Source organism: Diaporthe citri (genome assembly GCF_014595645.1).
Source record: "Diaporthe citri strain NFHF-8-4 chromosome Unknown scaffold_1, whole genome shotgun sequence".
NCBI classification, from domain to species: domain Eukaryota; kingdom Fungi; phylum Ascomycota; class Sordariomycetes; order Diaporthales; family Diaporthaceae; genus Diaporthe; species Diaporthe citri.
The window spans coordinates 9,608,951-9,635,243 of NW_025064846.1; the positions used below are offsets into that span (position 1 = coordinate 9,608,951).

The 26,293-nt window shown below is 52.6% G+C and overlaps 10 protein-coding genes across 10 annotated transcripts; 4 read left to right on the forward strand and 6 right to left on the reverse strand.

Annotated features, from left to right (window-relative positions):
• Positions 1-186: 186 nt before the first annotated feature.
• Positions 187-5,209, forward strand: INS49_002503 (uncharacterized protein; the record flags this gene model as incomplete). The annotated part of the gene is made up of 4 exons (XM_043163312.1): positions 187-1,017; positions 1,394-1,741; positions 1,813-4,597; positions 4,668-5,209. The coding sequence occupies 4 exons, from the start codon at positions 187-189 to the stop codon at positions 5,207-5,209; spliced, it is 4,506 nt and encodes a 1,501-aa protein (XP_043031818.1).
• Positions 5,210-7,359: 2,150 nt separating this feature from the next.
• Positions 7,360-8,472, reverse strand: INS49_002504 (uncharacterized protein; the record flags this gene model as incomplete). The annotated part of the gene is made up of 6 exons (XM_043163313.1): positions 7,360-7,392; positions 7,451-7,528; positions 7,617-7,746; positions 7,907-8,023; positions 8,126-8,173; positions 8,459-8,472. The coding sequence occupies 6 exons, from the start codon at positions 8,470-8,472 to the stop codon at positions 7,360-7,362; spliced, it is 420 nt and encodes a 139-aa protein (XP_043031819.1).
• A 1,629-nt stretch (positions 8,473-10,101) lies between these two features.
• On the forward strand, positions 10,102-11,847 carry INS49_002505 (uncharacterized protein; the record flags this gene model as incomplete). Its single annotated transcript, XM_043163314.1, has 1 exon — positions 10,102-11,847. One exon carries the CDS (start codon positions 10,102-10,104, stop codon positions 11,845-11,847), a length of 1,746 nt encoding a protein of 581 aa, XP_043031820.1.
• Positions 11,848-12,053: 206 nt separating this feature from the next.
• INS49_002506 (uncharacterized protein) lies at positions 12,054-12,555 on the reverse strand (the record flags this gene model as incomplete). The annotated part of the gene is made up of 2 exons (XM_043163315.1): positions 12,054-12,059; positions 12,337-12,555. The coding sequence occupies 2 exons, from the start codon at positions 12,553-12,555 to the stop codon at positions 12,054-12,056; spliced, it is 225 nt and encodes a 74-aa protein (XP_043031821.1).
• Positions 12,556-14,257: 1,702 nt separating this feature from the next.
• On the forward strand, positions 14,258-14,962 carry INS49_002507 (uncharacterized protein; the record flags this gene model as incomplete). Its single annotated transcript, XM_043163316.1, has 3 exons — positions 14,258-14,266; positions 14,321-14,554; positions 14,618-14,962. 3 exons carry the CDS (start codon positions 14,258-14,260, stop codon positions 14,960-14,962), a joined length of 588 nt encoding a protein of 195 aa, XP_043031822.1.
• A 589-nt stretch (positions 14,963-15,551) lies between these two features.
• INS49_002508 (uncharacterized protein) lies at positions 15,552-16,425 on the reverse strand (the record flags this gene model as incomplete). The annotated part of the gene is made up of 3 exons (XM_043163317.1): positions 15,552-15,637; positions 15,784-16,161; positions 16,221-16,425. The coding sequence occupies 3 exons, from the start codon at positions 16,423-16,425 to the stop codon at positions 15,552-15,554; spliced, it is 669 nt and encodes a 222-aa protein (XP_043031823.1).
• A 3,070-nt stretch (positions 16,426-19,495) lies between these two features.
• INS49_002509 (uncharacterized protein) lies at positions 19,496-20,100 on the reverse strand (the record flags this gene model as incomplete). The annotated part of the gene is made up of 2 exons (XM_043163318.1): positions 19,496-19,951; positions 20,011-20,100. The coding sequence occupies 2 exons, from the start codon at positions 20,098-20,100 to the stop codon at positions 19,496-19,498; spliced, it is 546 nt and encodes a 181-aa protein (XP_043031824.1).
• Positions 20,101-20,202: 102 nt separating this feature from the next.
• On the reverse strand, positions 20,203-20,477 carry INS49_002510 (uncharacterized protein; the record flags this gene model as incomplete). Its single annotated transcript, XM_043163319.1, has 2 exons — positions 20,203-20,278; positions 20,329-20,477. The coding sequence occupies 2 exons, from the start codon at positions 20,475-20,477 to the stop codon at positions 20,203-20,205; spliced, it is 225 nt and encodes a 74-aa protein (XP_043031825.1).
• A 637-nt stretch (positions 20,478-21,114) lies between these two features.
• On the reverse strand, positions 21,115-23,345 carry INS49_002511 (uncharacterized protein; the record flags this gene model as incomplete). Its single annotated transcript, XM_043163320.1, has 4 exons — positions 21,115-21,219; positions 21,295-21,415; positions 21,482-21,619; positions 23,266-23,345. The coding sequence occupies 4 exons, from the start codon at positions 23,343-23,345 to the stop codon at positions 21,115-21,117; spliced, it is 444 nt and encodes a 147-aa protein (XP_043031826.1).
• Positions 23,346-24,722: 1,377 nt separating this feature from the next.
• Positions 24,723-25,925, forward strand: INS49_002512 (uncharacterized protein; the record flags this gene model as incomplete). Its single annotated transcript, XM_043163321.1, has 2 exons — positions 24,723-25,298; positions 25,356-25,925. 2 exons carry the CDS (start codon positions 24,723-24,725, stop codon positions 25,923-25,925), a joined length of 1,146 nt encoding a protein of 381 aa, XP_043031827.1.
• Positions 25,926-26,293: the final 368 nt, after the last annotated feature.

Here is a 26,293-nt window from a genome sequence, read left to right on the forward strand (position 1 = left end):
ACCGTCTGCAAATTTGCATCTTGCTCCTGGCCTGCTCCCCTGGCCGGACGTCGATGGAATAAACGCAACGGGGCCGGGCTGACCTCTGGCATCTGATCCAGTCTCAATAGCAGCGGCCGGCTTTTCTCCCTATTGTCCTTTCTCTGCGCCGGGCGGGGCCGTCTGATTGGCTGCATGCAGACCCGAATGGAGTCTCATCAGTCTCAGCAACAGCGCGGTACCAGGAGAGGCCCAGGCAGGCCTCGGGGCTCATCTCGAGCAGGACGGCCCTCCTCTTCCTCGGGCAACCACCATGCGCATAGCAGCTCGCCTGTCTCGCTCACAAACATCATCAACTTCGGGGACGAGGTCTCCTCTATCAACGCCCGCACGCCAACCTCCAGCCGAGGTCGCGTGAGAGCCGCCAACCACCACACCCCATCTCATCCTTACCTCTCGTCGCCCACCTCTGCGGACTTCCCGTCAGTCGCTTCTGACGCCATGGGCCTCGACGACCACCGGGCTGCTCCTCGCTCAGACCGCGTGCCCAAACAGCCTCTTAATCACTCGTTCACTTTCTCCACCCCCGAGAACCCCCGCCATGAGCCCGGCCGCAAGCGAGCCCGGACCCTGGAGTATCCCTCGGACGGTGCTGCTCACCAGGATGAAGCCAAAGTCAAGGGCGGCCACTCACTTCGGAAGCGGGTACGTATTGATTATGCCCAAATGAACGACGACAACGAAGAGGACCAGGCCCCCAAGGAGCTGCAGGACGACAGGACTGAGATCACCGTCTCCGGCGCTCGCGGCGCCCGCAAGCGACGGTCCACCGTCGACCCTCACAACGATGAGGAGGGGGCACAGCCGCCCTCCACTGCTGTCACCAAACGGGTCAGGCCCGAGAAGCAGCGGACTGTGTCGCCCAAACCCCAACGCCGCAGGACACAGCAGAGAAAGTCAATCTCTGCGCCCGTCGCAAGGCCGGCCGAATCACCCGATCAGCAGCCCTCCGATACGGAGCTAAAAGACACTATCGAGGTGGGCGCGCCTTTGTCCATGCAATTGACTGGCTCCTCGAGTAGCCAACGCTCAGAAACTGCAAGCAATATTTCTGGCCAGTCACCATCTCAAAGTAGGCACGCTCAGCCGTCAACATTCACTGGGACCCAGGTTGCGTCACCCACAACAATCGGACAAGAAAACGAACCTTCAACAAGTTTTCCCGAAAAAGAAGAGCCAGCTTTGCCCTGTTTGGATGGGTCTGCGCCAAATAGTTCAGAAGCCCTTACTTTCCCAGCTGTTAACAAGCCCAGTCAGGAAGATGCGAAGGAGAAAGAAAAGATCAAAGAGGACCAGGATTCTGTGCCTAGTCTTCCAGATCTCGGCCAGCAACTTACTTCGGCCCTCTCCGCAGTGTCCGAGGTTGATAACTCTCGATTTGATGCTCAGTCCTCTCAAGATCCAGAATCTGGGGCTTCTGGGACTGAAATGGCTGCCTTCATTTCCAGACCAGTCACAGGGCCTAAAAGTACCAAGTTCTCAGGAATCAATTGATTCGGACGCCACTCAGGACATGCCTCCTGATGGGCCTCTTGGAAACTCAGCACTCGCCAGAGAATTGAGAAATACTATTTCCTCGGTTGTGGATGAGCAGCCGACTGAGCAGCCGACAAAGATCTCAGAACCTGATGATCAGAAGGAACCTGCAGCTGAGCCTCTTCAAAACGATCAAGAGACACCGATGTCACTTCCTCGCACCCGCGTAAGTTTGTCGGCAGTGAATGGGCTGTTGCCTCGATTATGTTGCAATCGCTGACTATAAGCTATCTTCAGAGGCGCTTGGGCCGCTTAGTCGGAAACTCAAGTGCAACCGAAGAAGACTCATCTCAACTGCCCACTCAAGCAGAAAGGAGATCGTCCACCAGCAGAAAGACTGAAAAGGCCAAGACCGATGTCAATCCTGTCGCGTCCGCCGTGCCAACGCCTGAAAGCCCTGAGACGCCTAAGAAGCGCAGACCGGGAAGGCCCCCAAAGATTCGACAGAGTATTGAACAAGAGCCTCGAGAGCCTCGGGTGCCTCGCAAGCGACGTGTCACGGCTACAGTCCAGACTATCGCGCAGCCTCGACCGATGCGGGCTCACACTCCTCGGGACTTCTCGTTTCTCACGCCATATACTGATGCCCAAGATGCATACCCTGAAGTCGCTCAAGACTATGGTGTTCCGACCCCCGGGGAGACCCCAAATCTCCAGAACTCTGAGGATCCAGGCGAACCTGCCGACGATGTCGAATCTTTAGCCCCGGAGCGGGACTCAGGAAGCCAAGAGCAAGGGCAGTCTCGGCTTGATGGTGGCTCAGGGTCCAATGCACCAACCCCTGCGCCTATGTCGGACATGCCAACGCCGGCTGCTGAGTCGTTGCCTGCTAGCAGAAATGCATCACCAGAGCCGGTGATTGAGCCAATTCGTAAAGTCAAGACACGCAAACAGTACAGGTTTACGCGCATCAGGTCTCCTACCGACTTCGTCAATGTCCTCGACGATCACAAGAATATGTCCACTGAAGATCTCTTCAATGCCCTAGAGGCATCTGCCAATGCCCTGGGTGCCTGGCAAGACGAGTGGAAGAAGCGGAAGCTCGTCACTGAAGACGAAGACAACGCTGTTCGTCGCCGCGCTCACGATGCTGCTCTAATGGCCCGAGAAGCCAGGGATATGGCCAAGACGAACGGTGCCATTTCTGTGGAAAAGAGAGATTTCGAGGTCAAAGGCATCCGTGCGAACTTTATCGACGAGAATAAGCTAAAGCACCCAGAGAGCAACCCTGAAGTCTACGAGAGGAATCAAGATCAGGTTGCGGCACAGGCATATGGTTTCGAATGGGACCCACGGCCAAGCATGATCGGGAGGCAAGATCCCATCGGGCAACGGGATGGCCTGCAGAACAACCGACTCCGCAACAGGCCGAAGCTTAGCCAGCGGGCCGCCGAGGCTGCGGTAGACGACCCAGTGGGCATCGTCACAGGCAAGCGAACTCGAAAGCCGCGTATCCTGTCTGATGATAGCAAGGAAGCTAGCAGAGCCCCCACTCCTTTGGAGCCTGTAAAGCCGAAGCAGACTCGCCGCCGCAGAAAGAATGCCGGCGCCGAGAATTTCGATAGCGATTATGAGGCTCCAGCTGCTGTAGAAGAGAGCACGCCGGCGCAAAAGCCTGAAGTGCCCGAGGCACCACCGCCAGACCAACCGGTGAAGAAGCGAAGGGGTCCGAAACCTGGAGCCAAGGCCGCGCGTGAAGCCGCGGCCAGAGCGGCTGCTGAGAAGGAAGCGGCCGAGAGGGCCGAGCAGGAAGCCCTGGCCAATGCCGAAGCCGCGAGAGATCGTGAGTTGTATGGCGTGGAAGAAGAGCAACCCCAAACTCGCAAGCGCCGCCGCGCCGCCGCCGCAGACACCCTTGCTTCATCCTTCGATGGGGCCCAGCAGCAGCAGCCTCCCGCTGAAGCCGCGTTTTTGCAAGGAGGCGACGCGTCTTTGCCAGCTCCCAAGAGGCAGCGCGGCCGCAAGTCTGCTGCTGCCACGCAGGTTGAGATTCCTCCGAACACGTTTTACAGCGCGGGCAGCAGTGTTCCAACGAACGACGACACCGTCACGCCCACCGAGGACTTCCGGCCGTCTACCTCGTCGTCAACTAGCTCAATGCACACCGTTGGGAGCAGTTACTCCTTCCGCCACCGCCCAAGGAAGAACTACTCCGAACTGGCTGACCCGATCAAAGACATGCTTGCTGATTCGAGGCCAAAGAGAGGTCGCAGAGCCAAGAAGGAGCAAGAACCAGAGCCTACCTCCATGCCGTCTAACTTCGCACCCTCTCAGCTCGATGGAAGCTCGTATGGGCCACCTGGCCACGGATACATGCATCAGCAAGCTGCTCCCGTACTCGCCCCACCCAACAATCCCTTCATCAACGTGACGGGAGGCGGTCCTGGCCAACTACTAGCACCAGCTCCAGTGCGGCTTGGACCGGCGCAAGCACCTCCGCCTCACCCGGTTGGTGCCCAGAACCCCTTCTCCGCCCCTCACACCAACGCCCCTGTCGAACATCCTTCCCATATCGAACCTCCCCAGTCTCCCAGGAAGAAACAGCCGAGGATCAAGATTATTAACAGAAACCGCCAGAATGCGACCCCCCAGCCTAACGGACCTCCACCGCCTCACCAGTCTTATTCTCACTCCGGACACCAAGCTCCGCTCGCACCGCTTCAGCCGCCCCCGAGCTTCCACGGACAGACTGGTTACGAGCAACACATTTACGGCGGTGCGCCCCTCCAACCCCACTCGATGCCCGGAGCCGGCCCAGGACAGTTCTCATTCCCGGTGAACTCTTCTCCTCACGGTGCCATGTCCATGCCACCTATGATGCCGAATGGCCCCCCATTTCCTCCGATGGGTAGCCTGCCAGGTGGCCCAGGGTCTCTGCCGTCGACGAATAGCCGGGGTAATTCTAAGCCTCCGGGATCAGGTCGCGCTACGCCCGCGCCTTCTTCCGCTGAGGGAGAGGACCTGAGTGAGAAGGACTACGCGAGCATGACCAAGAGTGAAAAGATGAGCGCCAGCATGAAGGGTAAGCTTGCCGCAGTGCCCCTATTCTCTCGAGCTTCTTTGACCGCTTACTGACAACCCATCTTGTACAGCTCGATGGGCCAACGGCTCTATGCGCCAAGCAGTGAACAAGCGCAAAGAGACGCTCGCGCGCAAGAAGCAGAAACAGAGCGACGAAAAGAACCCGACAAAGACGTCCACGCCCACTCCCCAGCCAGAGATGCCCCCATCGCAGTCCCGGACCCCCGTGACCGCGTCAGCCCCGAGCCTCCCCCACCCGGCAGCAGGAGGCAGCGCGCAGCCGAGCCCGGTCGACATGGGCAGCAAGAACCTGCCACCCCAGGACCGCCACCGCGACTTTGGCGGCATCCTCATGAGCGGCGAGTACAACGGTCCGCCGGCCCTTCCCGGCGGCATACGCGCACCGTCACAGGCGCCCCTGCAGCACGACGACCGGCAGGTGCTCGGGTACATGCCGGACGGGCCGCCTCCTGCGCACATGGCCCTCCCGGGTAGTATCTGGGAGTCCCACGCGCGGTCGTACGCCAACGGCGGCGGCAGGGAGGAACTGAATGGCGATAGGCATGGTGGAGGAGGGGGAGCGCCTGCCCCCGGATGGGGACCGCAAAGCTAAGTGAGGACGGATCCAGCCAGCCAGGTGAGAGATTGGATGGATTGTATGTTTGTCGTCTTTCTCTTTATGTGTATTTCTAATTTGTAAGAGGAAGCGTATCGCTAGCTGCATGCACGGGAAGGAGGCTTAAAATCGGGAGGAGAGGAGAGGTCTCACGAATACTCTGCTTGTCCTGCCCTTCACTTCTTATACACTCACGAGGGCACAGTACTGGCTCAGCATAGCGACGGTAGTACATGGCATTGCATTGCATTGCATCATCAGGAGGAAACGAGTCCTGGGATTTTCAATTGACATCGTTAATGCTATTACAATCTTTATTTTTCTCGTAAAATGCTGGTCTACTCCAGCGTTGTGCTGCTCTTAGGTTTGTTATTGTGCTTCGTTTGATGCTAATATGAGTGGCTGCATGTTTCCTGCGTCACGCGTTCGAGACGTTTTGACAATTGCGTCCCTCCAGATATCATGGGTGTGAGGACGAAGCGACAGCGCCGTAGATTTTCAAAGCAAAACATGTTGCAAGCTCTCAAGCTTACGGAGGACTCCACGTTGCATTTGTTGTCTTCACCCTGCACAACACAAGCTGCCAGAGAACGGGGCAATGCCAACGCAGTCCATGAAGGAAAGTGCTTTGAGGACTCTTTCTCTGTCTGAAAAGACAATCATATGAGACCTCCAATTATTGAGTTCTCTCTGAGTCATCAGCCCGAGACGGGGATTGATGTGCCCACCATATGCTCACTTGGATCAACTTGATTAGCTTCTGTTGACTTTCATGTTGGCAAAGACATGTTTTAAAGATGAAATCATATCAGGAAAATCTTTGGGAATTTTAGAAACATCTATACCATAAATTCAATCTGCAACCGTGAAATTGTAAAGCCTGAAGGGCCAATGCTTCTCTTTCAAGTGTAATAAAGGATTCTGGTGGGCGTATTTGAAACCATTGTTCCACAGACAACTATCAGCCTTCTGGGTCACCCTGCTGCATGCGTGAGGCAGACTGTGCCGCAGGTGAGAAACCAGCGTTTGCTGCTGCTCAGGGGACTGCCCAGGTAGTACGACGGCTGAGGCTGGGTGAAGAAATGCGCCAGATACAAAGTTTGACATGACATGATTATTTAAGAGTTCTCAAGACTAAGTCAACATAACCGGCCGCGACAAATGCAAATGACGATCAAGTGCTAGAGTCTAGATCGGATGTGGTGAGTTGTTGTCGATTAGAAATATGATGGGCATAACTATGGATGATCACATGCATCCTCAAAGTGGATCTATACAGTTCTAATACTCTATTAATTTGAGACTCAAAATATGTGTCACAACATTTTACTGCTTACCTAGGTACATTCTGTACGCCAACCCAGGTCACACTGGTGCGCGTAGTGCTATTTAATTGCTGCCGCACAGTATTTCTTGGCCCGCCAGCCTCTCACTCCTCAATCAGAGACAATGTAGGCGACGAGCGCTCAACGTAAAGATTCGACTTGTATCCTAACTGCACCTGCTGTCAGTGAAAGTGAGCAGGACAGATGATGTAGTCGGCAAGGCTGCAGCCTTGTCTTGGCACCGTCAAAGCGCCGTTTAGTGGATGCGGGGCGAAATGTCGCACTTGGTTCCTGCAGGCAAATGCACGATTTTCTTCAAGTACATATTCTCGCAGGCGTGCAACCTGGTACGGCAAGTCTCGTTGGCCGCATGGGCTCAGATGGAGTAGCAGCAGCGTACGGTGCGACCCGCTACGGACACAGCCTCTCACCCCGTATGATCGTTTACACATCATGAAGCGTGTTTGGTCATTGACGCTGGAATCTTGTGCTATCGGGACATTCGCAGGGGCTGGAATACCGGTGCACCCTGCGTGAGCCCACCTTCGCAGCATCGAGCGGACTGAACGGGCGCCAGCTGAACCGACCTTTTCCCCATGGTCGGTGAATTTCATGCCATTGGTATGAACCTCCGTTACACGCCAGCCGAAAAAAAAATGCAAAGCCTGACTTCTCTCTTTTTGCCAGTCACGCCGTAAAAGCCCGTTCATTGCCGAGCCTTTATGGTCTCGGATTCGTATTGGATCGTTCTTTTTGTATGACCCGTTTCCTTCGTCGCTGATCCTCGCACGGAAGTCTTCCCACCGTCGCCAACGTCCCCATTTACATCACAACACCAGAGTTGGAGGCGATACGCTGTTGAACATTGTCAGTATCGAGTCGAGTGGCTGGAAATCTGCAGGGGAGAACTCACGGGCCAGAGCTCAGCAGCCTCCTTTCCGACGGGGCCAGTGATGGCGGATCCCTTCATCTCACCCTTGGGGTTGACGATCTGGGAGAAACATTGTTAGCAATCATTCAATTGTTGTGGGCCCATCCTGCTCGGCTCCCTGTGGAACTGATCGTCGGGGTGCACTTACGACACCAGCGTTGTCCTCGAAGTACAGGAAGACACCGTCGGTGCGCTTCCAGGGCTTGGACTGGCGGACGATGACGGCGGGGTGGACCTTCTTTCGGAGCTCGGGCTTTCCCTTCTTGACGGTGGCCATGCTGTGTAGCGCCCAATGTCAGCAAGATGCACTGCGCTTTCGTCCAAGTTCACGATTTCGAGGGTATCGGTTTGGAATGATGTGGTGTGACTGTGCGTGGTCGAGTGTCTTGGCGGTTCTGGAGAATTTGTTGATCGCGCGCCGGGTTCGAATATACGTACACCATGTCACCGACACCACCGGCGGGCAGCCTGTTCAGGCGGGCACCGATACCCTTAACGGAGATGATGTACAGGTTTCGTGCGCCGGAGTTGTCTGCACAGTTCATGATGGCACCGCTATAGTCCTGTCAGTTTCCCATCTTCGTCCCCGGCTCGTCCGCGGATCGTGTCGATTTCGTTGGGTCGCGAGTCGATGTTTTCAGGGTCGGAATAACATACACTGGGAGACCCAGGGTCATCTTGAGCTTGCCACCGGGGGCACCACGTCTGCGAGAAGGCCTCCGTCAGTAAAACTCTTCCTTGAATGCCCCAACTCTAGTTGGCCGTTGTTTTCCATCTCCTTCGGTCGTCTATCCAAGCTGTTTGCGGTCGTCCGGCAGCATCGAGTTCGGGTTGCGGAGTTGGTCTGCCTTGTGTCGTGAAATTTTTCTCGGTTCGACGTCGGTTCCGCGTCGTTCTGCGTCTTGCCCGATTGACCGCAGTTCGCTCGGCCCGCAACAGCTTGGATTGACGCCCATGGTCGACCTCCGCCAGGTATTGGTGCACACTCACGAGATCTTGGCCATTTTGAGTTATTGGGAGGGTATCGACTTGTCGGTGGGAGAAAACGGCCGAGGTTCGGTACGATATCGCGATGTCGTTGTCGAAGGGGTGTGGGGGGTCGGCCGGGGCGCTCAAAGATGCAATGCAAGCAGAAATTTGGCTGTGGATTTTCGTAGGGTTGAAAAGAAATTGTTAGTGCAATCAGCACGTGTAGATAAGAGTGGTCCCATCTTCCCCCACCTGATTGGCTCAACCCGACTGTCCGGGGACCCGCATCTCTGCTGTACCTAGGTACCTCGGTAGCTTGGCTCTGGAAACGGATTGGGTACAGAACAAAACATCAGGTGAAGGGCCAGAAATGTTGACACCATGGGAGCTGGCCTTCATACGCGCCTCACAATGCCTCAAAATGAAATGCCCTCACAATTCAATGAGGCTTCCTCCCTTTTCCTAAGCTTCACAATTCGTTCAGTGTGACTGCCTGCCCAGATGCGCACGGTGTTGGGCAGTCAAACCCACGACTTCCTCTCTTCGATTTTCCGAATGAAGCGTTCTCCATTGCTGCCAGGTGCCAACATGCATATGCGGGACTGCGAACTACCTGGCCTTCCATTGAAATGGTATTAGCCGAAGCTTCGATTGCGTGCAGATGTAAAGCTTGGGTGCGCTCTTTCCATGGCGAGGATGATGGCGCCAATGTGCGGCTTCCTCGAGTGCCGTGAACAAGTCCAGGAAGCCGCATGTCTCTGCCTCGAGCTATCGTATTCGAGGGTTCGCTTGGCCTGTCATTCTTGAGAATGTCATGATCATCACTCTTTCTCATCAGCTCACCCTGACTTTGCTGCCACTCTTTGCCGTTTCGTGTTGCTATCGCTTCTGCTACTATTTGCCTCAGACCACCGTGGCCCTGAGACGTTGACCGTCTGCTCGCATGATGGTGTTGCTGACCTTGATGCTCGTCATGGCGCTGTTCAGCAGCCTGCCTCTGTCCGTGATCATCGCGAGCTTGTTCCTCGCCTGGCTTGCCGATGCACAAACCGTCTATGTCACCCAGACAGTCTTCACAGCATGTGAATGCTCTGATGTCTCATCCAAATCCCCCCAGCTGCCATCCGGCATTCCGGTAAGTCATAATCAGACCTCTTCAAGACCTCGTAGCTGACCAACCGAAGCCACTTTCGATTCCCACTGGAACTCTCGGCATGGCTTCTAGCCCCGCTGTCGTTTCCATCCTCGGAGGTTCGACCCCAGCGATTATTGAGCCCTCCCTTTGGACGTCAACTCTGACCGGCACTTTCGCGGGCACCGGTGCGCTCTCATCTGCAGCTTCATCTCCGGTCTCGCTATCACTCATATCCTCTCCATGGCCGGAGTCGATATCAAAGCTCCCAACCAATCCGCTAGCGGAGACGTCGGCAGTGCCCACTGTTGCATCTGCCGTTTCTCTATCTGGTGGTCTCGGACCACTACTGTCTTCGAGCGTCACGAAATCTTTGGCCAGCAGCTCTGTTGCTCTCTCCGTCGCTGTAGATACAGATGAAAGCATCGAGGTGATCTCATCAACCATCGCCCCAACTGCTGCCCCCTCGGCCTTGACGACTTCGGGCATCCCAGAGGCCTTGCCTGCGAACTTCAGCCTTGACAGTTCTGAAATGGCTCTTGGCTCATCTGCCGCACTGATCAGTTTTGGCACGTCTTCGCCCGCTGTCATCTCTTCAATACTTCCCTCTGGCGTCTCGCTGGGCACGTCCTCGCAAATTCTGACGACCTACTCGGCCATTGCTTTGAGCAGTCTAACTTTGACTGGCGTCACGGTCCTTGTTCCCCGTTCACCAACATCGTGCTACTCACTCCCAACAGCTCCGGCTTCCATGGATCTAGTCGCCGTGGCGGTCACCCCACAAGACACGGTCGATCTGTCCAATCCCATGTTCCTTTCGTTCGGAGAAAATGGCACGAATCCTCAGTACATTGGGGCCTTCGCCAGCGGAGAGTCGTACACTCTAGACCTGTCACCAGACAATCCCATCAGTGGTCAGCTTGGATTGCAAATGCCAGGTGACAACGCGCTGGTCTTTGAAGGTTCGGGGATTTCATTGTACAAGGGAAACTGCAGCTTACTCTCGGAGGTTCTGATCGACAACTTCTACAGCCAAGCCGGCGCCATTGGTGGAGGTGCTGCGAAACGCGCAACAGACATGAGTGTCGAGTCGAAACAAGACGCCCTCAATTTTAGCACCTTTACAGTCGATATATCTATGGACAACTACTTGAACACGCCAGACTTCAGCCCCAGTCTCATTTTCGGTAATTCGTTGTGCACAGTGGTGTCCAGTGCCGCGGGAAAGAACACGGACAACATCACGTGGTCTTGCTTGTATCCTCCGCCCGAAGGTGGCGCGTCCACTTGCGCAGCCAAACTCAGCACGTGGCTCAGCGACATCAACTCCCCATCAACCGCACCTCAGAACACTACTGAAGTCCTGGGAACGCTGAGCCCATTGCTGGCCTTGGCCGGGGACTCACTCACAGAGCTGTTCCCTGGCGCAGATCCTGCTCTCGGCCTTGGCTTTGCATTCATGAGACAGGTTGAAGACGCACTCAAAGAGTCTGTTGGCGATGTTGGAGCGGCGGCGTGCGACGTGATGCACGGTTTCGACTCTGACGATCTGGTCATTGAGGACAGTGGTCCATTAGGAACCAAGACGCTCGGCTCATTCATCACCGAGCCGCCGCCTTCCTTGGCCATCAATCTTGCCGCATCTGCAACGGCATCGATCGTCGAACTGCCACGTCGCAAGGCAAATCCGACCGACAATTTCCTCCTGCAAATCGCAACAGATTTCATGTCCCTTCTTGCGCCATTCAATTCATGGCTTCATGGTCTGCCAACACTAGGCATTTTTGGAATCGAGGAGACAGGCATGGTGCATATTCCAATGCCAACAACCGATGACTCTCTCACGACCATGACTTTAACGACGACTGTGGCGTCCCCACACAGTGTGGCTCATAACGAAATGCCCACGGTTACGGTTACGCATGTCCTCGGTGAAGGATGGTTTTCCCCAAGCACGTACGTGGTCGGCCCTGGCACAACGACAGGCCTGGAGTTCCCGGCCTTCGCCATGCATGGGATTGCCAGTGACGGCAGTTCCAGTGTTTCTTCTTCCCTGATCAGGCCATCATCAGCGAATATTATTGACAACGTAGCAGCCGATCTGGCAGCCATGTATGGTGACGCAGGCGTACGACCGGAATGGCATGCAGATTGGCCAAGCCAGGTGCTTGCACAGGGCGAAGCCACGACCACCACGGGAGCCGCCATGGGATATGACGGAAGCATTGTTCTGGTCACGACGACTATTACAGAGTTCATGTGGGCCGCCGGCGACTGATACAATCAGCGCAGACTTGACGAGGATAGGTGAGGGTTTTGACCCTTATGACGGAAATCATTGCTGAGAAATTTTGGTGTGCGTTTCAAACTTCATCCTGAACAAATTCTGTTCGGCGGACAATTGCCTCAATACTCCCTTTGTAGCTAGAGCACGGTGGTTGTCATTAGATTACTGCAATTTTGGAGCCATTGTCTCATTTGCTCTTATGTCTATATGATGGACTGTCTACTTTTCCGTCAAGTCTCCGCACTTCATGAGCCAGATCCAAGTTCCAGTGGTGCACATTCTTCACAGGTGTAATTCCAGAAGCTCACCCATCAATCATTTCAAGTTCATCGCCACCTCACCCAGGAACACCACTGCCGCACAGAAAATGGCCCAAGGCACCACATTTCCTAGCCAGACCCATATAATATCAAAAGCCCCCCAAGCGACAATCCAGCTACAGCCGTAAAAACTTTGCCCGGTGCCGCAAAGGCGATTCACATCCACGTATCCGACCAAGATCAGGATGCTCCGAGCACAGCAGAACCCGCGGAACAAGGCATACACGAGCCAAATCAAGATGCAGAACTCGCGGAAAGTAATTCGAGCCGGATGTTGGATGAGTTCAGAGACGCGGTAAAGCCGGCCGTTGAAGTAGGCGCTGCGCCGGTGGGCTGCAATGAGACGGCCGTTCTGGATCGTGGGGCTGTTGTAGACCATATTGGTACTTTCTCTTCTCTCAGCTGACCTTTGTAAACTCGAGGTGATTGTTTGTGTTTTGGTGAGAAGATTTCCCTGCGGCGGGCTGTATGTATTTAAACGGGCATGTTCTGTGCAAGAGACTGTATAGAAGGGTCAACGATGCTGGTGCCGTGCCCGCGTCTAAAAGCTCTGCAACGAGAAAGTTTTATAAATCTGCCATTGCTCACTGGGAAATTAGCAGAAATCCTTCCTGTGTTGCCTGGGGGCTAGGTGTTGGATGGCATGAGCGCGCCGGCGCGGCTGCCTACGCGCTATTCCGAAATAGGCTTTCGTACTTCAAAGGAGAGGGTACAAACCACACTGGCATATGAATTATCTGAAGACGCGCAAGCCCAAAGATATGCTGCCTGTTGGAGGTCATGGGACTGAGAAAGTGTTTTTGGCGACCATCGAAGAGGATGATTGGTATGTTCTCATTGGTTGGAGGGTAGGCTTTTTATGCACGTCACAGCCTTTTCCGTATGCATGTGTAACTAACTAATCCCCGCTTTGAATAAGGAAGATAGTGTTACATCTGGTCTGTTATATTCAATCATCCAGGGCCTTCATGCCTTGGCGTTCTCCTGACATGCGTCGTTCTAAATCCTGATCGACTAGGGGGGCACATAGCACTACAACACGAAAGCCGCAGAGCCAGGTAGATGTCAGTGCCAGGGGGCATGTTTCTGAGTCTCCGGGCACAGGAACGCAACGCGACGGTGAATATGGCTAGGATGGTCAAGAAAATTGTCGGAACGAGAAGATAGCTGCTGTTGTTCGAATCTACATCTGACCAAGCCTGCTCATTGGGCTCAGAGGCATTGACTGATAGGAAATTGATGAGAACGTCAACTGATCATATGGACAGACTTTTGATTCATCCATGTTTACAAGATATTGGCTTCCGGCGTATGATTTGAATTCTATGCCGTCTCGCAGTGGGGGTGTCAGTCTTTCATCTCCTAACCTGCTCGGGAGTCCGATAAAGATCCGACATCATCGTATGGAGATTTGATGGTGGTTTCTATTGACAGATCACTTCATAATTCTGACAGAGGTGAGAGAGTTGCAGGGCAGGAGCAACCCGAAATTAGTTACAGTGCATGTTGGTTGTCAGGCGTCCAATCGCCGACCGTTCAGTGGGCATAGCGGGCCAACTCGAGCTCCTCTATGTGCCCGAAGGAATAGCAATATCCACAAAACCCAGTCCGATGTCTCAAATGTGGATGTGGGTTGATACAATGCATTTGGCCTGTCCTGGTCCGTTCTGGCGTCTAAAGCTTGCATCGCGATTCTTCTTATCAACGGAAACACGTTGGCTCTTGGGGCCCACTAGCGTCTTGTCGGCTGGAAAATCGGACTTGTTTGGACAGATCATATGATTAAAACGATGGCATCATCCACATAATACATTACAGTCGCTTTCTGCAAATCTCGAAGGTGCACTTCCTAAGATATTGAGAACCAATTCAAATGACTGTTCGAGATGCTCTTGTCTGGCCAACCAACACTTCTTATAATTCCTGGCGCTGGGCATGGCGCAAGCTATTGGTCGGATACCAAGAAGAGGCTTGAAGCGCTCTCATATGAAGTCATTTGCCATTCGCTGCCCAGCCTTGGAGACGCCAGCAGGTCTTGGTGTCATGATCGTGATTTTCTCCTAGGAATTATCGAGCCAGAGATGGATAAGGTCAGCATGCCTCATCTCCGCTCAGCTAGGTCGGACTTGCTGACCATTGACAAGGGCAGGGAAATCGTGGTCGTTGCTCACTCATGCGGCTCGCTTCCCGGCATTGCGATATGTCAAGGTCAGTCTCTGCAGGGGCGCGCAAAAAACGGGAAGATCGGCGGCATTCGATCGATTATTCTCGTTGCGGCAGGCGCCGTCACAAAACGAGGATTCGGGAGTTTGGGATCCTTTCACCATGCCATGCAGACCGGGTCTGATGCATGGCCTCCGTATCTAGAACCAAGGGCCGTGAGTCACTGACATCAATCACACTGCCATCAGTCTCAGCCATGCTAATGCTCATAAATCCAGGACGGTCTCGCTCACTCGACCAGTGCTGCAAGATCAGCTTTCTACAGTGACATTGCGGATGAGGAGGCAGTGAGACTGATGGCTGATCTGAAGCCGACGTCAACGGCAGCCTTGACTGAGCCGATGAACCAGTACGCCGGCGAGGATTTGACTATACCTTCATTTTATGTGATTTGCAGCGGGGATCTAGCCATTCCTCCAGACTTCCAGCGTTTTGTATGCGATCAAATTCCCGGTATGAAGGGCAAAGTCTTCGAGTCTGGTCATAGCCCATACTTGAGCATTCCGGATCAGTTTGTCGGATTTGTCAACGAATGCGTGCATGCCATTGATGGACCTGCATAGGTTGTCTCCCGAGGTATAATTCATCCAACGACGGGGAAGATGGGCCATTGACGAAGAGGGGCACGTAGCAAAAGATAGCATTCGGTACAAGCGTGTTTTGCAAATATGTATTGGCAGACATGTTTGTTTCGAAGGATGCATATTGCTTAAGAAGCATATGTATACAAATTAAAAACGACACCACTTTGTTTCGAAGTATGTATCAGGAAAGATATGATTATTCGGCAACATATGTATTAGCGAGGACATGTTGGACAAAAGACTGTGTGAGCAAAAAGGGTTTTCCGAAGATGTATTTTGCCAAAAAGTTTCCAAGATACTTTGACAGTTTGTGCAAGGCGGCACATGATAAGGAGAGAGGGCTGAATGGGAGTCAACATCTATGAGTCGGCGGCACTGGATTGATATCGCACGTAGAAAAGTTCTAGGCCAAATTCTGGTTGTCTCATTCAGGTGACTCTCAAGACTTTCTTCCATTCGTTGGCGTCATCGCGAAAGCTAGCTCAAAATGCCATTTTCTGAACCCTGGGCTCACTGTCTATCCCGTCCTCTGCTCTGCCTCCCCGTCTGCTCGAGAGACCGACCCTGTTCAAAAGATGTTTCGCTCCTTCATCCACACAACCATCACCTCGTAGCTCATGCGCTCAGCGATGTTTGCTGGCGTCTCGCCCGCCACTGCAGGAGTTAACGTCAGTATCTGAAGTGGCGAAGAAAACATCCCATGGGGTATAAAGCTAGCACGTGATATGCAGGAAGATAGTGTGTCGACTTGCCAGACGTTGTCTTTGTGCAAACGGGATATTCCTGTGAGAGCTACTTACTGTTGTAGCCGCGCAGAGTGGCACCACCTGTGTGAAGAGCCCTCAAGCAGAACATGTCTCGGTTGCGAGCCGCGAAGTGGGCAGGTGTGTCGCCCGACCTGGTGACAGCATTTGGGTCGGCACCACGCTGGAGAACGTAGCGGAGCATGTCCGGGTAGCGGTCTCTGGTGGCGAAGTGGGCGACGCGAAGTCCGAACGATCCCTCGGCGTTGAGGTCTGCGCCTCGCTCGAGCAGGGCGGCCGCACAAGCTTGCTGGCCGTGCTGGGTGGCAAGGTGGATGGGGGTGTTGCCCATGTTGTTTCGGGCATTGATGATTGATCGGAGGACTCCGGGCTTGAGGGTGAAGTCGTTGAGTCCGTAAATGAACACGATGATGTCTGCAAACAAGAGTCAATTATTGTTTGTCTTGAGAGTTTGGGTTGGAGTGGCGGCTCACTCCTGTTGCCCATGGCGCACGCCGAGTGGATGATGTTGTCGCCGGCCTCGTCCTTTGCCAGGAGGAGGATGTCAGCCCGATCATAGCCGTTGGGGGCCTCTCGCTGGGCCAGGTTGTCCAGAGTTCTGCCAAACTCCACGACGTCGCCACGCTTGGCGTGGTGGTTGAGGATATTGGCGTCGTACTTGGTGATTGTGTGAGACATCATGAAGGATTTATGTAGTATTTCCGCTTTTTGATCTGTCTCTGGGGATGGTGACAAGGTCTGACGAAGGGAAGATCAGATCGCGAAAGTGAAAGAGTCCGCGATTTTAAGTAACCCAGCATCGCGATCTTGGTATCTGCACTTTTCCCATTGAATTGAGAGGGACAATTCATCGCTTGCCTTGGGCGGTATTGTACTTTGGGGCTCAAAAGCTATCAAACACAATGTACAATGGAATCCCGTACAGTGAGGTTCTCTGCACATCAGATGATTCCTCCAATACGACCACAACAGTCAAGATCTCCTATTCAGCATTGAGGAATCTTTTTAACTAACCCAAGCCTATTGTAAAGTAGATGAATTGTGAGACAAGAATGTGACAATCACAGATCTCTATTCAAGCATGAGAGGCTCTGGGTGGCCCTGTTGTTTACACCCAAAGCCGTTGGTAGAGGACAGACCATTGTATGAACACTAGACAGTGACTGCTTTCCACCATAGTCCGTAATTCAAGACGGGTTTGCTTGACTGTGAGTCACTACAGTCCCTTGAAAGCTTCTGAGCCCAACCGATGCTGAGTGTACAATGCAAAATGTCCTGTTCAAACAAATATCATATCGCTCAAATCATCACCACAAATGCGAAAGGCTTACTCAGATATCTTGCATGGAGACGCATACCCTCCATGTAGCAGATGGACAAAGCCCCTCTAGCTTGGCCCCACTTAATCGTTGCTTTTGGACCTGACAACAAACAATCATGTCCACTGAAGCAAACTTGCACAGTCAGCCTCAAACAAGCTTTTGCATTGGCGGGCTTCCAATAGTAAAGTTCAATGAGAAGTAGCCTTTGGCTGTCTATACTAGGTATCTAGGTAAAGTGTAGAAAACCTGCAGAGCTGCAAGTGGTAGAGTTCCAAACTTGCATGTGACGAGATAAAGTTGAGATTGTCTTGAATGCCCACATTTTATTGGGATGTCACGAAACGTTGTTCTTTGAATATCAATACTGATAGAATATGTACGGCAAACGCCATCCGAGCGTACATTGCCGGATATCAATACGGATAAATCACATTGCGGGAGATATTTTGCGGTTTTTACAAGCCCGAAGCACTCCAAGCAATAGGTGCTTCTATCATTTTTCTGTGCTCGACAACAGAGAAAAAATTGATAAGATGTCCCTTGGGGCACTGAGGCAGTTGAGATGTTGGTGGGTGAGTACGTCGACCACATTAGAGTCAGTTGCAGCTTCAAGGGGCAGGGTATCGGGACTTATGCTACAAATAAGTCTCACAGAAGGAGAGCAGCAGACACCTAAATAATCGAATTGGGATACAAGCTGAAAGGTAAACGCATATGAATATATTCAGACGCTTGCTCCTAGCTTAAAGACACATATAACTACTCGTCGGGAGAAAATTAATACTTGGCCATGTTCAAAGTCACGGTCTTGCTGCGGATGTGTGTTATCAACAAAGAGGGGTTGACCTATCACCCGAATAAAGCCGCAGAGACGGTCTCCGGATGTAGAATCTGGCATACCCGGGCATCCACCATCATGTGAGTCGCTATGGCTGCATGAGTGCGGCAAAGCCACGTCCTAACGAAGAGCGAGGGTCCCACAATTCCAAATCCTCAGCACCACATACCTGCATCATTGCACTTCACCGGTGAGGCATTTGCCATGGATCTAGACGCAAATAGATGACCTAAGAGGCCTAGAATAGTTAGCCCCAGAAGGAGCAGCGAGGCAGCAGCTTGGGGGTGTTGCTCACTTTCCTTGCTTACGAGTGCCCACACCCAAACCCCATAAATCGGGAGGTCATGCAAGTCAGTCTGACGTCCCATCCAAATCGAGATTGATTCAATCTGTTTTATCTTGTTAGAAACTTCCAAGAGTTTCGTCGGAGGATCTCGTCTCACCAGAATGAGTCCACATGTGGCATCCGAATCACAACAGACCAAAGATGTCAGCAGTAACAGCCGCGATGGGACGTCACAGCAACCTCGATCACTTAGTCTTCATGCAACAACACTCTACGATGCACCAAACACTGTTCGAAGTTCCGAAAACTTCAACGGCGGCAAAGTGACGGCACCCACCTCCCTACCGTCACTACCCCCTCGCGGGCAACCGTTTCCTTTCATTCTGCCACAGCCACTTGGACCGCTTTCATCACCCACGAGAAGCTCCTCTCAGTCAGACTTATCAACGAGGACATCGGCGCCAGCACTTCCATCCCTGCTAGGTACATATGGCCAGTCGGATTTCAGCGCCTGGGGCTGTGGAGGAGTAAACCCGGGCTACCCCGGTGGAATCGCAATGTCTCGTCCGGCACCTGCGCCAACGATAAGCCACACAAGAAGTGTCGGCCCTGTGAACATCACCGGGCTGGAATTACTTGCATCTCATGACGGAGATCCACGCCGATTCAGGAATCAACACCTTCCGCCACGCGCGGCAAATAGGGGGCACCCACCAGCAACTGAGACACGTTTTCCACCTCGTCGGGAAGAGCATGCCTCCGTTCAAGTTCTTGGCAGACCTTCGGACGAAGGCACTGTTGGTGATAACTCGGAAGTCGCCCAATACCACAAGTGCGACGAGTGCCATGAAGCATTCGCAACCAGCAGCTGGCTAAAGCAGCACAAGACGACGCATTTCAGAAGATTCCGTTGCGGCTGCGGTGCTGCATACATTGACAAAGTCTTGCTTCTTGTGAGTTCGCACCCTTGCTCAGCAACACTAATATAGTAGGCTGATGTTGTGGGCGATAGGAACATCAAAACAACAAAGAATGCGAGCAGAGGCCTATTTTACAGAAGGGGTTCGACTCTGGGGCTTATGACGCGGGTGCCATGCGACGGAGTTAAAGCTTAAGAGCGGTCTCTGAACTTTAGAAGGAGTTCCAGTAGTTACCCTTGACCGCAAGTACCCACAGCATTGCAGATACCCTAGGGTAGTGTGAGTGTTGAAACACCGGCATGAAAGACGGAGCGGTCGTCGACTCTACTTCACACATCCTAAAGCCAGCGAAGCCATCACTCGTAGTTTCTGAAAAACTTCCCTATTCTATGGAATGAACACAAATCCGCTCAAAGTTTTGCATATCTTCGGTGTCCCACCTGGCAAGGCTTCGTAGTAGCTGATGCAACGGATGACCGCTAGGCACGACCGCAGCCCCGAAGCTCAGGAGGCTCTTCACGACCTTGAGAAATGTTTGCGAGTCCTGGTCCGACAGCCCGGGACGGCGTGGAGTCGCCACAACCAAGAATATAAAAATGCTACCGATTATGTTGGGAGACTTATGCTCAAGGATCGTGCTGAGTTTCTGAGGTGCTTGCCGCATCACTACAAGGGCGTCGCCCAGGCTCGACTCGGAATGAATGCTTTCAGGCGTATCAAGCGCAGCGCTGAGTGTCTGGACGAAATCGTTCCACTTCTGTGTATACGGATCCGTCTTTTGTAAGTTGGCGAGAGCTGCTCCAGAAGTGGCCGCGTGATTTGCGTCACCACATGCCAGCTTTGAGGTGAAAGTCAGCAATGCCCAAGGTGGTGAGTAGAAGGAGGAGGATGGCTGACCAAATACAAGCGGGTATAGCTGTCAGCCGCTTCTAGGAAATAGAACCTGTCTGGAGTTGAAACCTGGGCCGGGAACCGGGTACGATTCATCTTGCGCTGTATATGGGTCGCGAGAAGATCGGTCGCAACGACGTGGCCATTGGATAGTGTGACGTGGGCTGGCCGTTGTCTAGACGAGATGTTTTGATACGCTTAGGCGTCTGACTGTGTCAAGCGAATATTCTTGCGGCAATTATAATCCTTCAGACGTTTCTTGTACACCTTGACCCTGATAATGATTAGTCTCGCGGCTACATTTCTACGGGTGGTTAGCCGTACGATGCAACAAGGCCGTACTCCGATGCCATGATCCTCATGGCTTCTTGGAGGGTCTTGTCCTCTTCCAGGTACAATCGACGGATGATTCCCATACGTTTGGCCCAGTCGTCTGACGCTTGGCCATCCGACAGCACAGTGCTTGCAGCCATGGTGTTTCTTGCGAGAATTGAGGAAGTACAACCACAATTGATGGGGGTTATGGGGTCAGCAGGGCTCAAACATGCCATCGCGTCAGGGAGGGATCGTGATTTTAACTTGGGGGCCAAGTGATACCCCCCACCAGCGCGCATTGCACTACTGCGGCCACTACGGCGCAGCACACACTGCCACACAGTCTACCCCTGCTATTTGATTGCGCCGAGAAGCAGGGTACAATGACCAGGCTACCAGACTTGTGCAGGAATTGTGCAGAAAATGTGCGTGTGCACAACTCCTCTAGTTTATATTCGCACCGACCAGATGACACGACGGAGCAGGGGCTATGGCAAAAAGCGTTTCCGGCAACAACCACATGAAAGCGTACATGCTTGCTGTACCACACGGGACAAGGACTAGTCAAGGTAGTCCCACGACACAATAGATGGCATGGGAGGCTTAGCACTGAAGAAGCGCAATACTTTTGCCGGCTGCATGTGAAGTTGGTATGGTATGTACTGGCTTGTACGCAAACCGCCTGCCATCCTTAAACCAAACACAGGTCATGATCCTTCTGCTATCTGGCCCTGGGCCGCTGATTAAACTCAGGCAACCTCCTTGTATTCGTGTTTGTCCTTCTCCAAAATTTCCTCATCTTTGGACGAGACCCGATTCCGGGCATAGGGCCACGGTCTTCATCACCGATGGACTTTCACGGAAGATTAGATCGATGTCCTCGAGCCGAAGCCCCATGGTCTTGAGAGTCAGGCCTCCTGTTAGTCTGTGAACTGATACAGACAACAATGGCCAAATGCAGTTGTGGATGCTTACCTCTGGGTAAAGGAAGTATACGGATACTGGGATACAGAATCCAATGATCGTGAAGACGATATGATACTGATATCCGATCGTGCTGATGGCAACTGGCGTGATCATAGTGACGACAAAGTTCCTATAAAGTCGTGAGCCTTCCTGAAGTCACCTCTACTAGTAGCATCTGAAAGACTGTGAGACTTACCACAACCAATGATTAGCAGTCGAGATGCTCGACATAGCCACCCTCAGCCCCAGCGGCGCGATCTCAGTGCAGTACAAGAAATTCGCGCCAAGGAACCCAATCGGAATGAAGAAATTAAACAAGAACACAAAAAGCACGCTCGTTGGCAGCGTTGTCAGCACCCTTGAGCGCTGCGATTGTGTCCTCGGCCTCCTTGTGTTTGCCCTGCCGAACAAGCCAGCGTGGGGACTCGGGCATGAGAAAGATGCTGCCGAGGAGAGTGAGGGCGAAGAAGATGGGGATGGCGACCGCTGGGCGCCATGTGACAGGACCGGTCTTGAATTGGTAGAAGCCGAGATTGATCCAGGCCTATAGCATGTATCCCAGGCTGATGAAAAGGCCATCCAAGACGACGTGGCGGCCGCGGTGCTTGGGGTCGCAACACTCGCTCTGCCTGTGGAAGAAGAGTCGTTGTCAGTCGAGGACTCTTATAGTATTCGGTGGAAACATATGAGCGAGGACATGAGAAGCCATACCGTGTTGGAACAGTTCCACTGAGCATACCAACTCCGGCACCGAGGATAGTTCTTCCGACAACGAGCTGGGCAAGCTGGAAAGAAGAACACTCGAGAACCATTCCGATCAGTGACAACAATGCCGCTGCGAAGATGACCAGTCTTCGTCCAAACTTGTCAGCGGTATAAGAGCATGAGAGGCAGCCGACCATAGCTCCCAGTGTAAAGGTAGCAATGACAACGCCTTGGACGGTGGCATGCTGAGATTTCACAGCGCCAGTATATCAATGGTCACTAGGCTAGGAATACAAATAAGTGCGTGACCATCCTCCTGCTGTATGTACTTTGCACTTCATCGGACGCCTATCATCATGCTTTAGAAGCATCTGGAACTCTCCCTACGTTGGCTTCATTACTATAGTCATGTATGGCAAGTATCATTGGGCTAGCCTTCAGTAATTGAATCGTCGATTGAAGCCCTAACTGGAGAATCTCTCGATGGCACGTACGGCATGATAGTTATTATTATCGCTCGGGTGGGCAGCTTCGTGACAGATGCACATAATTCTGGGACGTGGCTATCCTGGGGATCAAAAGAGGGAAAGTATCCCAACAGCACAATACAACTCTCGAAGAGCGGATCAGAACCTTGAGATGCAGCAGAACTTTTAAGGAATTGGCAAATAACATGATCACAGTGAATATGAAGCAGTGTTCCATCCACAACATGCCTTTTTATTGGTAGAAGTCAATATGTAAATGACTAAAAAGCCTATTACACCCCTGATCCTGTGAGTGACATCCAAGAAGGATATGCCACCCTGTGTTCCAGGAGTTGAATGTTCCAAGCAACCGCGCCGCCCATCCACTCGTCGTCTCGGATAAATGCAGAACGTCCGTCTGAAGTGAAATGGCCGAGTTGGGAGTTTGGCGCGAAAGGGAGGAGGATATCTCGAATATTAACGAAAGCAGGTGTCAAAAAAGTCAGATGTCGGAAGTGATAGACGACATGTTGAGGTTGGTGGCCCGTTGAAGCAAGCTTCAGGTATCAACGGCTTTGCTCAGGTGCGCCAGGCCTTGTTGTCGATGTGGAGGTTGCCATGCCATGTTTTGGTGACTCCGGGTAACCCAGTGGACTGGGTGATTTGATGTATCGCCGCAGCTTTTTGATTGAGAACTGTCTAGCTGCTCTGCCCGAAATCCCAATGTGATCCTCAGAGTGAAGGTGTTTGACGTGCGGAGGGCTTGCTCCCTCCAAAGCCGGCGGATGGTGCACTGCATGTGTCTTACATGACGACGCAGTAGATGGGAACACCCACGGTCTTGGCACCCAGCGAGCCAGGTGGGGTCTGAAAGTTCTTGGAGTCCATTTTGAGTGAGAGTTGTAAGTCTGTGATGACTTTTGTGGGTTTATCTTAACGATTGATGATGAAGTGAAGTGAATTGTGTGTGTTGTGGTGGCCAACAGGAAGGAACTGTTGATGGAGCAAGGACTCGCGGGGGTATCTATAGTCGAGAGATCTGCTTGGAACGACCGAGGGCGATCACTGTCGCCTTCAAGAAGACTATGACGCCTGGTGTGCCAAGTCTAAGCATTGTCTTCGCATCGGTACCCCGATTTGCACTGGTATTGTGTCTTAGTATTGTAACGACGTTTCGGGCAGCTCCTCAAAGATTCAGGCATTGCCACGGCCATATAATCTGGAGGTAGTTTCAGAAATTCTTTGCGCTCGTCCCGCTCTCCCTACTTCTAGAAATGTACCCATTCAATGGAAAGAGATATTCTAGCAAGGTCTCGTTGTGTCTGGGGGCGGTACCATATGACGTTCGTGAAGAGTTTCCCACGATATCGCTTTTGTCAGTCGTTCCACGTGTCATCATGCCATAGACCGCTCCTTGTTCTGCTATGGAACAATACTAACGACAATATTAAGCACTGCGGAAGCAAGTACTGCTGAGATCTTCTGTAGCTTCAGTAGCGTAGCATCAGCGGCAAACAATTGCTCGGAAACAAATTAATGCGGACCTGGGTGTCCTGCCCGCCAGCTGGCATCCTCGAGATCTACAGTACAGTTCCGTGGTGATGCAGCACGGAGCTTGCTTCTTTGCATCATCAATACAAACTGAGAGTCCCACCGCCAGCGAGTGTAAACTTGACCCAGTGAGTCGTAAAGCAGGCTATCAAATTGTGCCCGTTAAATTCAGTCCAGACCCTGAATCGAAGTTATCAACGACTCCGGAATTGATGTGAGATCTTCTAAATACTCATTCCTACCACACTCCTCGAGTCCATCATTTTGTTTCAAGGATTTTAAAAGGCTCATTGCAAACGTGGCCCAAACAGGCAGAATTGTTCTAGGCATAAGCTCTGAAGAGTGCGTCCGAATACTGTGTAGGCCTTTGAGTTGAGGCGTTCGTACAGATCCAAACCATGCTTCACTCCAAGTGGATACTCCGACTGCCTTAAATCTGGCCAGGTTTTGCCGGAAAGGCTTTCTTCGCTTGATGAGGCAAATCAATTTGCAAAAATAATAATAAAATTTCAACGTCGAAAGGCTAGATAACGAGCACAGATTTTGGGTGACGTCTATCAGCTTCATGGGCCAAATCAACCCCACCTTTGCTTATCTCCTCCGGCCCGCTCATGTTTGCCTAGCTCATCATGCCACGAGCTTGACACATCACCGTCCGACGAGACTGCGGTAGCTAACGTCTACCGACTTCGTCATTCATTTGTAGAAGGGATCATGGCCACAGTCGCAAGACCGCCCAGCGATGTCACACTTCGAGAGATCAAACAGAATCAGGCGGCGTTGATGAGCCGGATCAATGAGGCCGTGTATTCCAGTGGTGGAGAGTCGATCCCTCTGATCGACATAGGCCCTTCTCTCAACGGCGACGAATCAGCTAGGCGATCTGTCGCAGCACAGATCGGGAAAGCATGCCGTGAGATAGGGTTCTTCCAGATCACAAACCACGGGGTCAGCCAGCAGGCCCAGGCCGGTATCCTGGAACAAGCCAGGCGCTTCTTCCACGAGTTGCCCCAGGCCAAGAAGAAGGAACTGCATATCAACAACTCAGGTCTTTTCCGCGGCTGGGAGCCTAGCGATGTTTCCAACGTCAACCCCGACGACTGGAAGACCACGAGCAAGGAGACCAAGGAGGCTTTCAACTGGGGCTACGAGCCTAAACTCGACCCCACAGGTGGCGACGGCAAGTATGTGGAGTTAGATCTGGTATCATACCCAAATGGGGCAAACGTCTGGCCCAGTGAGAAAGATCTTCCAGGATTCTTCGAGAAGATCAGGGAATACCACGGTGAAGTAGGTAGTGCCCAGCGACGCGACGGTCTATAGCATTGCGCTGACACGAGAAGCTAGGTCCTGACGCTCGCACGGCACCTCCTGAGGCTGTTCGCTCTAGCAATGGAGCTAGAAGAGTCGTACTTCGATGGAATGACAACGCATCCGGGAACCATCGCCCGGCTCTTGTACTATCCTCCGCAGAAGCCCAGATCCTCAACCGACTTGGCCAAGGAGGCAGACGAGATCGGTCTAGGCGCGCACACAGATTACGAGTGCTTCACATTGCTCCTGTCCGACTCGAATCCAGGGCTGGAGGTCCTTTCGCCAACACCAGACGCAGCTTCTGGTCGGCCCAAGTGGATCTCAGCACCTGCACCGCCGAATAGCCTGACAGTAAACATTGCAGATTTTTTCATGAGGTGGACGAACGGGCAGTTCAGGAGTACTGTCCATCGGGTTGTGAACAGGAGCCCTGAGAAGGAGAGATACAGCGTGCCGTTCTTCTTCTCGGTGAATTACGACCAGAAGGTGTCGACGCTGCCAACTTCCGCCTCGGAGTCTGGCTCATCCGAGGCCGAGGAAATCCAGGCGGGACCTTGGATTTTGGAAAGACTGCGGGCTACATTAAAGCAAGATCCGGAATAACATCACCGGATGTGTGGTTGTATATCATTTTCTCTTTCCGCTACAATGAAAGTCACAGCAAATTAAGTACAAATCCTTGCCAGTTGCATCTCCGAAGTTTAGTCGTGAATATGCCGGAATTCTGCGCCAGATTTTGAAAATCATTCACACAGGCCTTGCAATCTATCCGCAGCACAAAAGCGGTGATTGATTTGTCTTGTCTCGGAAGTGGCAATAGGATTGTAGTTATATTAGTTGAGGCCTTGGAAAAAGGCCCCTTTCCAAATTCCTTGCAGATCAAATAATTATGAAAATATCACCGGTAATAGTGAACCGTGGATGTAAAATTACTCATGACTATAAACCGTCTCAAAAGTGCTAGCGTTGCC